The sequence below is a fragment of the Rhipicephalus microplus genome, chromosome 8 (genome assembly GCF_043290135.1).
Source record: "Rhipicephalus microplus isolate Deutch F79 chromosome 8, USDA_Rmic, whole genome shotgun sequence".
NCBI classification, from domain to species: domain Eukaryota; kingdom Metazoa; phylum Arthropoda; class Arachnida; order Ixodida; family Ixodidae; genus Rhipicephalus; species Rhipicephalus microplus.
Window position 1 is genome coordinate 66166424 of NC_134707.1, and position 12683 is coordinate 66179106.

General features: G+C 41.5%; 2 protein-coding genes across 2 annotated transcripts in view; one reads left to right on the top strand and one right to left on the bottom strand.

The window, feature by feature from the left end:
• Positions 1 to 3081: 3081 nt before the first annotated feature.
• LOC142769116 (female-specific histamine-binding protein 1-like) lies at positions 3082 to 8049 on the bottom strand. The gene is made up of 3 exons (XM_075872054.1): positions 7005 to 8049; positions 4662 to 4748; positions 3082 to 3298 (listed from the first exon to the last, which is right to left on the bottom strand). Exons 1-3 carry the CDS (start codon positions 7048 to 7050, stop codon positions 3171 to 3173), a joined length of 261 nt encoding a protein of 86 aa, XP_075728169.1. The 5' UTR covers positions 7051 to 8049; the 3' UTR covers positions 3082 to 3170.
• LOC142769115 (uncharacterized) overlaps positions 6821 to 12683 on the top strand; it is a 30569-nt gene continuing 24706 nt past the window's right edge. Inside the window, exon 1 of the mRNA XM_075872053.1 lies at positions 6821 to 6916. The gene's annotated coding sequence lies outside the window, so the exon portion shown is untranslated. The remainder of the gene's footprint in view (positions 6917 to 12683) is intronic.

Genomic DNA, 12683 nt, shown 5'->3' on the forward strand with positions numbered 1-12683 from the left:
AGGGCGACCCATCTTCAGTTTTAAAATACCGTCCGGTTTCTATTTTATCATCTTCTTGCAAAATGATTGAGCACATAAAATCGGATTACATTATTAACTTCTTAAATGAGCATGACATTCTAACTTCTTTTCAACATGGCTTTAGGAAGGGTCTTTCGACAATCACCCAATTAATTACGGTCATACATTCTTTCGCTTCTGTTGTTGACAGAGGTGGACAAATGGACGTCATCTTCCTAGATTTTGAAACGGCTCTGGTGTGGTTCCTCATGACAAATTAATCTGTAAATTACAGTTCGTTGGTTTTCTTGGCTCCATCCTATCATGGTTATCTGCTTATTTAATGCATCGGAAACAGTGTGTTATCATTAACGGACAACAATCTGACTGTTTCCCGGTAACCTCAGGGGTCCCTTATTGAAGTGTACTTGGCCCACTATTATTCTTTATTTATTGCAACGACATAACAGATGTCATACAAGCCCCAGTAAATATTCGTCTTTTCGTGGACGACCGCGTTTTTTTAACGAATTCAATAGTGTTGAAGACCAATTCTCGCTTAGTGCAGCCTTAAACAGTATTTTTAAGTGGAGCAATAAATGGGGCATGAAGCTAAATTCGTCTAAGTATGTGCTCCTGCGTATAACTAAAAAAACAGTACCTCTAATGTTTTCATACTCGATTGCCCAAGACCCGTTGACTTAAGTTAAGGAGTACAAATATCTTGGAGTTACCATTACTAACAACCTCAACTGGAGCACCCATATTTCTAACACCGCCTCTTCTGCTTTCAGGAAATTATGTCTACTTCGACACAAGCCTAAACCTGCATCCCATGACGTGAAAAGTTTAGACTATACAACTTTTATAAGAACCAAGTTAGAATACGCCTCCATTGTTTGGGATTCTTTCACCAAAAGCAATATTATTTGTCTTGAAAGAATACAGAGAAAAGCCATGTGATTCATTTTTTCTAAATACAGCCGTGAGCATTCCGTAACAGATCTTATACGTTCTAACAGTTTTCACACACTTCAAATGAGGCGCAAAACATGCCGACTGAAGTTCCTTCATTCTTTGTTAAATCGTTATTTCTTTATATATTTTAGTCCTTACATAATCCTTTCTGAGACTAGAAAAACCCGTCATTCTCATCTCCTCACACTCTTTCCTTCTGTTGCGAGATCTAAACTCTTTAAGTAATCTTTTTTCCTCGCAACATAGAGGAATGAAACCTAATAACTATTGATCATCTGGACCCGACTGAATCAATACAGAATTACTTCTTTACTATTTCCTAATTATATTTCATTTAGAGTTGCTTTTTTCTTGTTACCTGGCTTGTTTATGATATTCAACTGTGCTTTGTAGATATACTTATGTTGTACTCTGCCCCTCCTGCATGGGCCACATGGCCTGCAGCATTTCGTAAATGAAAATAAATGAAAATCATACTTGTGTAATAATATTCTGACAAAAAACGACTTGCTCTTTGTGGAACCAAATCTGTTACCTCTTCCTGCTTCTTTTTTTATCCTGTTGTATTTGCTTAGGTTGTGGTGTTTGTCTTTTTTTCACTTAGCTACACTGTAATTTTTCTCTGTTGAGATTCGGCAGCGGATCACAGCTGCAGGCGGAGCTACAGTTCAATTTTGTTTAATTGTAACTGATACAAAAAATTCTCTTTGAAAAATTGGGAAAGGCTGCCCTAAATTGGCTGCCTTTTGAAGTGTGGAAAGTCTGGCAAACTTGCTTATGAGCTAAGCCACATCTTCACAGGAATGGAGGCTACTCGCTGCCCGCCACTAAATATGTTGAGCTAAGACACGGGTTGCCCACTCTGTTCAAGTCTTCAGAAGGACATATGTGAACAAGCGAATATAGGAGGTGTGTGGATTCGGGTTATAAGCGCACAATGCATGTAGTAAGATGTGAAGAAAACTGGGGGACCCTTAAGCTTCGCCTTTAAGAGTTGAACGCGAAAGCGAAATCTGTCCCCTAGTCCACCCTTCAACCTCAAAGTGCATATTTATTCATATGTTCTGTTACATGCACATGCACGCACACAAACACGCACAAAGAAGATTGGACCATCTCGTGCTAATATTGCCGAGTGGGCTCATTTTCGTCATGACACCGGTCGAACAAAATGCAATCAAGATGCCCTGAAACACTTTTTCAAGTAACCATGGAACGAATGGAGAAGAGCTTGTAGTCTCACGTTAAACAACTCGAGGGGGTCAAAATTTTTAAAGTGTTTTACTATGGCATCTCTTATAAACACATAGTGGTTTTGGGATGTTAAACCCCGAGTATGAAATCAAATGAACAAGTGGTTTCTTCGTGGCCAACTTCAAGCAAAATATGTCCTGGTTGAAGCTTCCTTGTTACTACAAATTCAACAAACAATTCACATTCACATCGTGCATTCAAAAGAAGTTGTGTGGGTACTGCTTGTGGTAAGACTTATAGTGCTACACTCGGGTGTCTATAAGGGCGGAGCGTCGCGCGAAACAGCACGAGCGATATGTGCAGTCACAGGTACGCCACTTCTGAGCATGCGCGGTGCTAAATATGTGCTTGCCCAGCAGTTTCCACCGTTTCTTATCTCTGCAGCGATGGCGGCTTTGGCCGCCGAATTGTTGTCAACATTTCGAAATCTAAATAGAACAACAACAAAAAAAGAAAAATTGTCGCGCTTCGTGATTTCATATCACAGCGACAACGGTTTTATTTTGTCTTTCTTTCTTGTTTTTTTTTGTTTTTTCGCGAAATCGCTGTGAGCGATTTTGATGGCCAGAGCGGTTGTTGCATCGGTGGTGAAAATCAGGGATCAGCATTGTGAGGCAGGCACATCAGTGGTGCCACGCAAGCACAGATGTGGCCTATTTGCGACAGCAGGTGTCGCCCATGCTGTTTCGCACACAACGCTCCGTCGTTACAGACAGCCGAGTTGAGCACTGTACAAGCATCTGATTATTGAAAATTGGACGCTGTATTCCGCCTACAGAATATTTTATTTCGGAATAATCCTGCTAGGTGGCAGCAGTGACTAGAAAGTACAAAACACAAGAAACCTAAGTGTTGGATGTCGTCGAACGCACAGCTTCAAAAATAGAGGCATGAGTTGCCAATACTACAGTTGACGTTGAAGGCACGAAACTCCCAAGTTATTCTCTCGCTGAAGGGCAATCACTTGTGAATACGCCCCGTACCGGTAGACCGGCTGCGTACTCATTGAACTTTTCCAGACAACTGTTTGGAACTTTTTTGAAATTTTTGGCCCACAGTTCATACCCTGAAATAGAATGTAATGTATAGAATAGTGCCACAGAATACGAAAAACATGTTTCTTAAGCCAAAAACCAATGGCTCAACACAACGTGCAACGATGCATGGTTATGAAACAATTGGAAAAAAGTATTCTTTGCGGTTGCGTTTTTGTTGTAAACTACCAATTGTTCATATTTTTAAGCATACACAGTGATAAAAACTCACTGTGTATGCCTTACATACAAAAAAACTCGCCTTACAATAACCAGGTATGCAATACCTGGTTAAAAACACACCTGACAGTAAGCAGGTTATTGTAACCAGGTTGCAATAACCAGGTATATAAAAAACGCCTTACAAAAACCAGGTATGCACATGACGCAATGTGTCCGATGTGTTCTCGCTGCATTGTACAATTATTTTGACAGTTGTTTGTAGCTTTGGCTGTTAGCACTATATCCAAAAGCTATGTTGCCAGCTGGGGCTCATTATTCATACTGAGGCTCTATACAACTGCCAGTTTTGGGATCGCCCATATTTTTATGAGTTTAATATGCCACTGAGTTGGAGAAGCAGGTACAATAAAGGTTTTGCGTTAAATATGTAGCGTTAGCCATGTTATCGCTACGAGCGATCCCGCGTTACTGTTTAAGATAGGAATTATCAGTAAAAACTTTTATATGCATGCATAAATGTTGCCGACTTTAACAATCAATAGCGAATGGAATACATTCATTTTTTTAACCAAATACGTTTTTCTCCAAGTTCGCAAACAAAGTATTAGTATTTTGATGCCCCTGTGGTGATAAACGGACAGCAGACTACCGTTTTAGTTGATTAGGGTAAGAACTTTGTTCAGCCAACGAAGCTTCTTTATATATATGGCTGGTGTTTTTTACGGCAATGCCTGAGATAGTGCCCAAAACGAGAATGAAGAAGGACATTGAAGAACGACATTTCGATCACACTTGCTCGCAGAGCTTACCTTACATTTTCTTGTATAAGCTAAACGTTTTAGCTGCAGAAACATTTGTGTTGTTGTCATCAGTGATATGGGACTATGAATAAAGGTTGGACAAAGCTTCGCATTACAAAAGAAGAGTTACATGAACTATATTTATGTGCATTTCTTTCAGAACGTCTACAACACGTGATCGAAATTACAAGAAAGAATATCGTTTATATATTTTCGTCGCAAATAAGAAACTCGTGAACTGTGCTCTATGTTAAGCAAAGAGAAAAACAGATAACAGGCAGCTCATTCAGTTATCTAGTTACTCAATTTTCGAAATACTCCGAGTGAATACTTCAGGAAAAATGCACTATACCTTCGCAAGAGCACTGTGCTACAATTTCTGGTAGAAATGGAAGTCACTAAAATTACGTACCTCTCTCCGTTCCGTCTGCGCCAAGAGCGTAGACCACGTAGCAATTATTGTCAGAGTATGCGAGGACGTCTGTGAAAACTTGTCCATCTACAAACGAACATAAAAATTATACATACTGCATAACTGCAATAAGCGTGTGAAAGTGTTGAGAAATAGATGCATTAAAAGATTGTGAAAGTTTATTGTCGCATGTATTTATTTATGGGATTACAGAGGCTCCAATCTTCAACCTTGGGACTATGCATCTGGTTTTTTTTTTGCAATGGAACCACAGAAGTTTGGAATTACAGCTTCATTTGATTATGTCTTTGTTTTGCTAAACCTTTGAAGGGCTGAGCAACGCCTCTTTAAAACCTTACGATGAGTGTTTCATGCTCTTAATACCGTCTTTTGTGGGTAAGTAGCACAAGATAGAGTTGTGAGCCAAAAATTAGGCAATGATGTACACGACAAGGCCAAAGTGTCAAATTTGTGGAAATGTGATCCTCGCTGGTAATGGGTGAGAAGTCTCATTGCTAGAAAACGTACAGAAATGAATTCTATACTCGGTGACAATGTGTGCAGTTCGTGTAATCTTGAGTGATTGTCAAACATGAAAAGACGTTTGAAAAAAGAAAAAAATACAACGCTATTCAGCTTACCCCAGGGAACTGACCTAAAGCCGAAGGATTCTTTTGATTATATGACGCGTTCACAAGCAAATCACACGCTAGTTGCGTGAAGAAGCGAGAGACCAGGAAAAATGCGCTACACTATTTGAAACTCCACTCAACAAGGTGAAAACCAATACAGACTGCTACGATGATAAACAAGACGCATTTTAAATTGCGTTTCTTTTTTGGGGAAATACTTATTTTTGACCTAGTGCACAAGCAGGGCATTTCTGTTACCTTTGGTGGTGTTCTTGAGAGCAAAAGTCATACAAACCTCAGTAAGTTGCAGCAATTATAAAAGAAAATTTTTGTGCTCTTTTGCTGTAATAAAACAGCGCGTAAATAAAGTATTTTGGCATATTAAATTTAGCTTGCTGTACTTTTACATTGGTGTTTTTACAGCTGTTTTTACTGCGAATATCAGCAACAGTGCCTTCAGGCCCCTATTGATCCTAAAAGCACTCGTGATTTCATTTTATGGTTGAGTGACGCACCTCACTTAGTCTACCAAGCCCTTCAATAAACATTTACTTCACTGGATAACTTTCACTGGTCACTTCCTTTTCACATATCACGAAAAAAGAGCAAGTACATATTATTTCAGAGGAAGTCGCAGTGTTCTTACAGGTAGTGCTGGCATAAAAATTCCGCCCACACAATACGCACGCCTAAGATCTTGCTGCTTTATGTAGTCAACGGTAAGTGTTTAAAGGGCCACTCACCAGGTTTGACAAGTTTGAGCTGACACGCGCAATGCGTAGATGAGGCATTCTTGATAACGTCTGCCGAAATTTGCAACGCTACGCGCCGCAGAAATGAGTCAAAATTCAAAATAAACGCTGCCCCTCTTCCCCTTTGCCGGCGCACGCTTAGAGAATAAGGGCATGACGTGGACGTGTTAATGACCCTACGTACACAGCAATGCAGTGACGTTGGTCATTTACGTAAATGACTCTGCTCTGACGTTGTCAGCAGTATACCACGTGACATGGCGAAAATTATGCAACACAATATGCGTACCTTATGTGTTGGTTACTTTTAGAGAATAATAAAACTTAAAATAAATTTTGAGACGACTAAAAACTGTGCGCGTTTCCCTTTCATTATTTTCCCTAAAACACTACGAGATGCGGAGCTAAGGTGCCAGTGTTTTGAATGCGTTCGTATCCCCGTGGTCAGGGCATTGAGCAGACGACCGCCGTGGAACGCTCTTACGCGTTCAAGCACTCATTGTGCTTTTTTTTCTCTACCACGTCTAAGCCAGCGTTTCCAAATCATCCGGCAAAAACAGGCAGAAGACCACAAAATAATGCTGGTCAACAAAGCAACGCTGCTCGCGTACTTGGGGGATGGACTTGTTTGGACACGTCATGCGCACGTCACCTTAAGGTCACATGCCGGAAAGGGTGGGAAAGAGCTTTTGCTTGCGAAGGCTACGCGGAGAAGCGGCAAGGGTTTCGAGCTCGTTTTGCGCCGCTTCGAAAAAAAAAAAACAGTTTTCTCCACTCGTGATGAACCGATTCGAAAGTGTTTGTGGCAAAATGTTCCTCCTCAGACACCCAAGAACTTTCCCTTTCTAACTAAAATTCGGTATGGGGACTGGTGAGTGGCCCTTTAACATTTTGGATTTACGCTTTGTGCTTCCAAAATTAACATGCACGGATACAGAAGGCATAACAGCAAAACTTACCTTTCGTCACGTATGTGATGGCGTTTTCTTTACTGTAGCCGTACATTTTAACAGCAGTTGCCTTTTCTTGAGAAGTTTGGCTGAAAGTTTTTATAGAAAAAGTGTGCAGGTGTTTCTACAGGCTCAGGTTCAAGCAACAATATTTAAGAGACACAATATCCTGAAATTGGTTTCTTACAGAGATACTATAATAAACTGTATCATTAAAGCCAACCAGGTTATCAATGAATCGTTTTCTCATTAAAACAAGGAATAAAATTAGGTCTGCGTTGTCACAGAAACGTAAATATTGACAATATAGCCCGCTTTTGTATAGTGTTGAACACGCTGGGTATGTAATAGTATCGTAGGGTTCCGAGATATTTAACCGAGTATTTTTCTTGCTTTTCTAAAATTCACAGCCATGGTGTGCCCCAATCTCCGAATGCTGTTATAATATAAGTGGTGTCATTTTACAGAAGGCGGCCCTTTAATCACTATCATCCCAGGATAATACACAGAGCCGTCGCGTGGAAACTGATCAAGACAAGCTCTTAAGAAATCAATATATGCATTCTAAGAATTGAGACATAGGTTTAAGATGCACCAACAAGTCATGTTGAGATTCAAAGCTTTTATCCTGATAATCCATCTATTCGGTGCTAAGAATGTAGACGAGAGGGTCTTTCTTATGTTTGATGCATTTGCAATACATAAATGGACACTATGCATTAGGATATCACAGCTTGTGCCCGCATCCTAACGGAGAATGCCCGAGACGCAAGATTTTCAACATGTTTAGCTTGTTCGATGTTTCTACCATGGGCCCAGAAGTTTACGCTCGGAACAATTACCATATAGGTTTAACTGATGCACACTCAGTGAAGCATAGAAGTGCAAAAATCTGTCAGTTGTGTTTAAGCGTCAAGATTCTTTGTGTTGTAGCTTTCTACAAACGAACGCAATTCTAGAGGTATTATCTTATTCCGCTCTGTAAATATATTTTACAGCATTCATTAGGCGTAACCATTTCTAATTAAAGCCCCGTAGAACCACAAGATATATTTATATTGTGCTTCAAGTTTTGCAGAACAGCTCAAGAGTACACTCAGGCACTGAAATTTGGAAAGGTACCCTCAGGCACTGAAATCATAAGGTAATGATTTTTCTTCTACAAACTTTTTTCTTCAGCCGACTTTATTTAACAATTATTAACAGAAGCGGTATTATTGTATTCGACTATATACTAAGCATTACCATCAGCGCCTATAAATAATTCACTCGAATTATGCTTTTAGCCCACTTAACCCTCTGGGATGAGATTAGGAAAGACTGCAGCACAGATTCCATCTAGCTCTTCCAAACACACGGGGATACTTTTCTAGAATTGGTTGAAAAGCGAAGCCCTACTGGTAGTCCGTAGGACACATACTATTGTATGTGTGCTCTCTCTGTGTCATTATCGCGGCACTCAAGCCAGTTACTATAATTTGCTGCTCACGTAGACAGCCGGGCTTACTCTGAGAAGCAGCTTCTCACTGTTCGACAATGTGTAGGACAAGGCTAACGCCGCATAAACTACCATTGTATCATCGCACCAATTGTAAAACTGCTTTTAAACTGACACCACCTTCTTTCATTATATATTCTTTTTCGACTATACCAGTACACTTTAGAGCACAATGTAGAAATCGAAAAGCTCGCTCTCAAAAAATGTTCTCGGGAGAATGATACTAACTGCAAAATGTTTTGAGTATAAATACAGCAGCAAAACTACTTAGGTACCATGTGGTATTTTTTCGCTTGAATTTAGGAGGTATTGTTAAAAATTTTGAAGAAGGACCATATAATCAATGACAACTTGCAAGAACCAAAGCATTCACTATCTGAATCATAAAAAATGTCAACACCGGGAAGGGTGGCATTCCACAAAGAATGTGCCACCTAGCGTCAGTCGGCTAGCTTGAAAGCCCGCATATAACTTCAAAGCGCTTTGCTTTCTCTCTAAGATTATTTGTGCTTTCATTTTTGGTCGTCATTGAGTTAGAATCTTGCTCTGATTGGCTGTTGGCAGGATTGTCATGTGGTAGGTGACGCTAGCTATATATGATGCCCTCTTTCCATTTATTTCTGGTGCTTCACGTATCTTTCTCTATACAAAGTACTTTGGGCATAACAGCATAACTTACGCTCTGTTTTGTATGTGATTGCGCTTTATTAATTGTAAAGTATGGGATTGACCTGTTTGGTAATTGATTACTATACTTCTCAGCGTGAAAAAATTCTGAAAATGAGCACAAGAGACTTCGACGAGCGCCTGATCTTTTGCGTTACTTGCTTGAATTTTTGCGCGTAGAAGTTTACTAATTATTTATTCTCACCAGGTGTATCCTATAGGCACCCAGAAGGCAATTCTAGCGCTACGGTGATGCCGGAAGCAAACAAAGATTGGCGAAGTGCGAAATGAATTCATATTTCAGTTCAACATGCAGCCTCTACAATATCGAACGTCTTGAGGCTACGCAGATCAACAGCCACAATCGCCTCTGCTCGCATTTCATTTTATAGTGTCAGTATTAGTGACGTACTAACTCTTTTTGCGAGGGGGGCTAGCCTACCTCAATCGTAAGCTGGGATGCACACACAGACACACACACACGAATATATATATAAATAAATATAAATATATATATATAGATATATATATATATGTATGTGTGTGTGACGCTAAGGTGAATGGGTGACGTGGCCTGGCTCATAATCCATGTTTATTCCATTCTCACTTCTTCCTCATCTACTTCTCCTAACCTTTTCTGCCTTCTTACGTCACAAGATTCCCCCGCCCCCCGAAAGAAGTCGCGTCAGACGAACAGAAAATAAAAACTGAACATGCACGGCTTAAAAATGAACACTGTCAAAAAATAGAAGAGAGTTTCATGTCAAAGGAAGTTATCGTAAACAGACTTTAGCTTTACAGGAGAGTGCAGCAGTCCGGTAAGTGCTGGAGTTCTGGTGAGCAAGGCTGACTGTTGCGTACTGGAAAACACAAGTACATCTAGAACGTGGAAATTGCAGATGATGAAACTGATTGTATACTTGCAAAGAATGAACGTGGTGTGAAGGCTTTGGAGAACCAGCAGCATGATTTGTGTAAGCGTCGTGCTCTCTGCCTTGATTGGTACAGATGCAGTGCCACCCGTCTGTGTGTTTGTTGACCAAGACTGATGCGGTGAGTTCTGCGTCTTTCCGTAATACAGGGTGTGGTTTTTTGCCTTCTTCGTCGCATTGTGTCCTGTTGCTTGAACAGCTTTGATTGTAGACTGAATCTTGATCTCTTCTAGAGAAAACTTGTGTGATGTTCCTTTTTGCAAAAATATCTTGAATTTGGAGGCTTGTTTGTCTTAAGCAAGGCATATTTAATCTGTAGTCGCTTCACTTGACCCGCTTGTAGACGCCTTTGTTAATTCCTCGAGTGTTCTTCCAAAAATGTTTCCGTTCGTAGTCGTCCTGGCTGGCGTAGCCCATGCAGACTCTGTTGTTCTTGGGCTTGTTTCTGCTGGCATTGATGGTGTTCATGTGGAAAGAGCTGAGGTGGCAGCCGTTTTTGAGCATGGCACTGATTTTCTGGGCAGTTTGATGTAGTGTAAAACAGGCAGATGGTAGTCAATGAACTGTTATGTTGCGTTTCGGGTAATGAAGGTGGTGCGCTCGAATTTACTGGAGACTCTTCGGAGGGTCTTGTGAAACTGTTCCTAATGGAACTGTTATGTTGCGTTTCGGGTAATGAAGGTGGTGCGCTCGAATTTACTGGAGACTCTTCGGAGGGTCTTGTGAAACTGTTCCTAATGGACGCTTCTGGCTCTCGGCAACGTGTGCGATTCGATGTTTCCAAGCCTACTGTGTTGTTAAGACTTCCAGGCGTCCGTGCACTGAATGGTGACACCGCAGCAAGCGTAGTTTGGTCAGATTTCAGTCGGAAATACTTGTCTTTCTTTCTGTGTAACTAACGAAGTAAGCTGTTCTGATGCATGCATCTGCACAGAAGGGCCAGAGTCTGGCTGAGTATCTTCAGGGTTCCTCACCTCTCTATCAACCGTAGTAAGCATGTGAGATGCGAGGTGAGTGCTGTGAGCAACTGAAGAGCCAATCGACAGAGAAGTAGGAGGTGGTCGAAGTGCGCGACACGGAACGAACTGTGCGCAGGGTGGCTCCCTAATGTGAGTGCTACGGTGCAGTGATGACGTAAAGGTTGGTTTTTGATCGCGCAGTTGCAAAACACGGTGCGGTAGAGGGTACACTCTACCTGCAAACAGATCTGGCTGCCTTGCATTGAGAGTGCGCTTTAATTGCTGTTGTTTCAAAGGCCGATTCATTTTTGGTGTCCCAATACGTGAGCTGTGCTTTTGACTGCGGCGACCAAGCGCGGTTGTCTGTGGGCAGTCGGTTATCAACGAATCTTCATCGTAGTCATCATTGTATTTTTTAAACCAAACGATCGTTTCTTTTTTGATTTTTTCCCATGACTCGTCAATTTGAAATATGTGTAGAATTTGAAAATATTTGAAGTAAAGTTTAAATGCCTCGCCGGTGACGTAGTCGCTGAAGTCCGTAACCATTTTTTGTTCCAAACAAGATGCAGCGTTAGCGTGGAGCTCGAACTGGTCGAACTAGTCCTGTACAGATCCATCGTCCGCTGCTCCGGTGTACTTGGGGTTGGGAAGGTCGGCCGAAGGTACTGCCATGATGCCGGTTACTGCTTGCACCTGAGATCACCTCTTCTGTGGTCGATATTCAGTTGAGGCGTATTGCCGGTGGCTTCGTGAATGATGTGTGGCTGATTAGCGGCGGCCAGGTCTTAATCCTGTCGACTAGTGTGACGCTATGATGAATGGGTGACGTGGCCTGGCTCATACCTCATGTTAATTTTATTCTCACTTCTTCCTCGTCTACTTCTCCTAACCATCTCTGCCTTTTTACGTCACACACACACACACACACACACATATATATATATATATATATATATATATATATATATATATATATATGTGTGTGTGTGTGTGTGTGTGTGTGTGTATGTATATATATATAGGCAAGGAATTCGCATTGCACGCGCTTGCACAGCCTACCACAATACGGGGCACCCCTATTTTTACGACTAAATGTTGACAGGGCGCGGAATAGTTAAAGGCTTAGAACTTCCTAAAATGCCCGCTGACCAGCCTCTGCCAAAATACGCGGCCCCCGTCCATCTACGACGAATTGTTTACGGGACCCCGAGTAGTTAAAGGCTTAGGACTTCCTGAAAAGCTCTTTTTTGCCCCACACCGAACCACCAGCGCCAGGAGGGGCCGTCTGATCGAGAGGAATGCGCTAGTTAACGGAAACATACACAGACCGCTGACATCAGAAAGGTGAAGGGGAGAGGGGGGGAGAGAGATGAGGGGGGGAAGTGGAAGGAAAAGTGGAAGGGGGGCACCCTAGGGGCGTCCACCGTATATTATTTTTCTCTTTTTTCTTTTTTCTTTCCTTTTTTTCCCTCTTTCCTTGCCCTCTGATTTGAGATTTTATAAAGCTGAGCACCAACAAACTGTATCTTTATTCCTGATGTAGGTCAGACTCTAGGCCGAAATGTCGAAATAAACCACGTTGTGACCGCTCACGGAGGATCTACTAGACTATATGCAACGCTACGGCCAC

Coding starts and splice junctions, on each gene's coding strand:
- LOC142769116 (XM_075872054.1), bottom strand. CDS start 7,050: ATGTACGGCTACAGTAAAGAAAACGCCATCACATACGTGACGAAAG. Junction 4,749..7,004: donor CATCACATACGTGACGAAAG/GTAAGTTTTGCT, acceptor GTTCGTTTGTAG/ATGGACAAGTTTTCACAGAC. Junction 3,299..4,661: donor CGCAGACGGAACGGAGAGAG/GTACGTAATTTT, acceptor ATTCTATTTCAG/GGTATGAACTGTGGGCCAAA.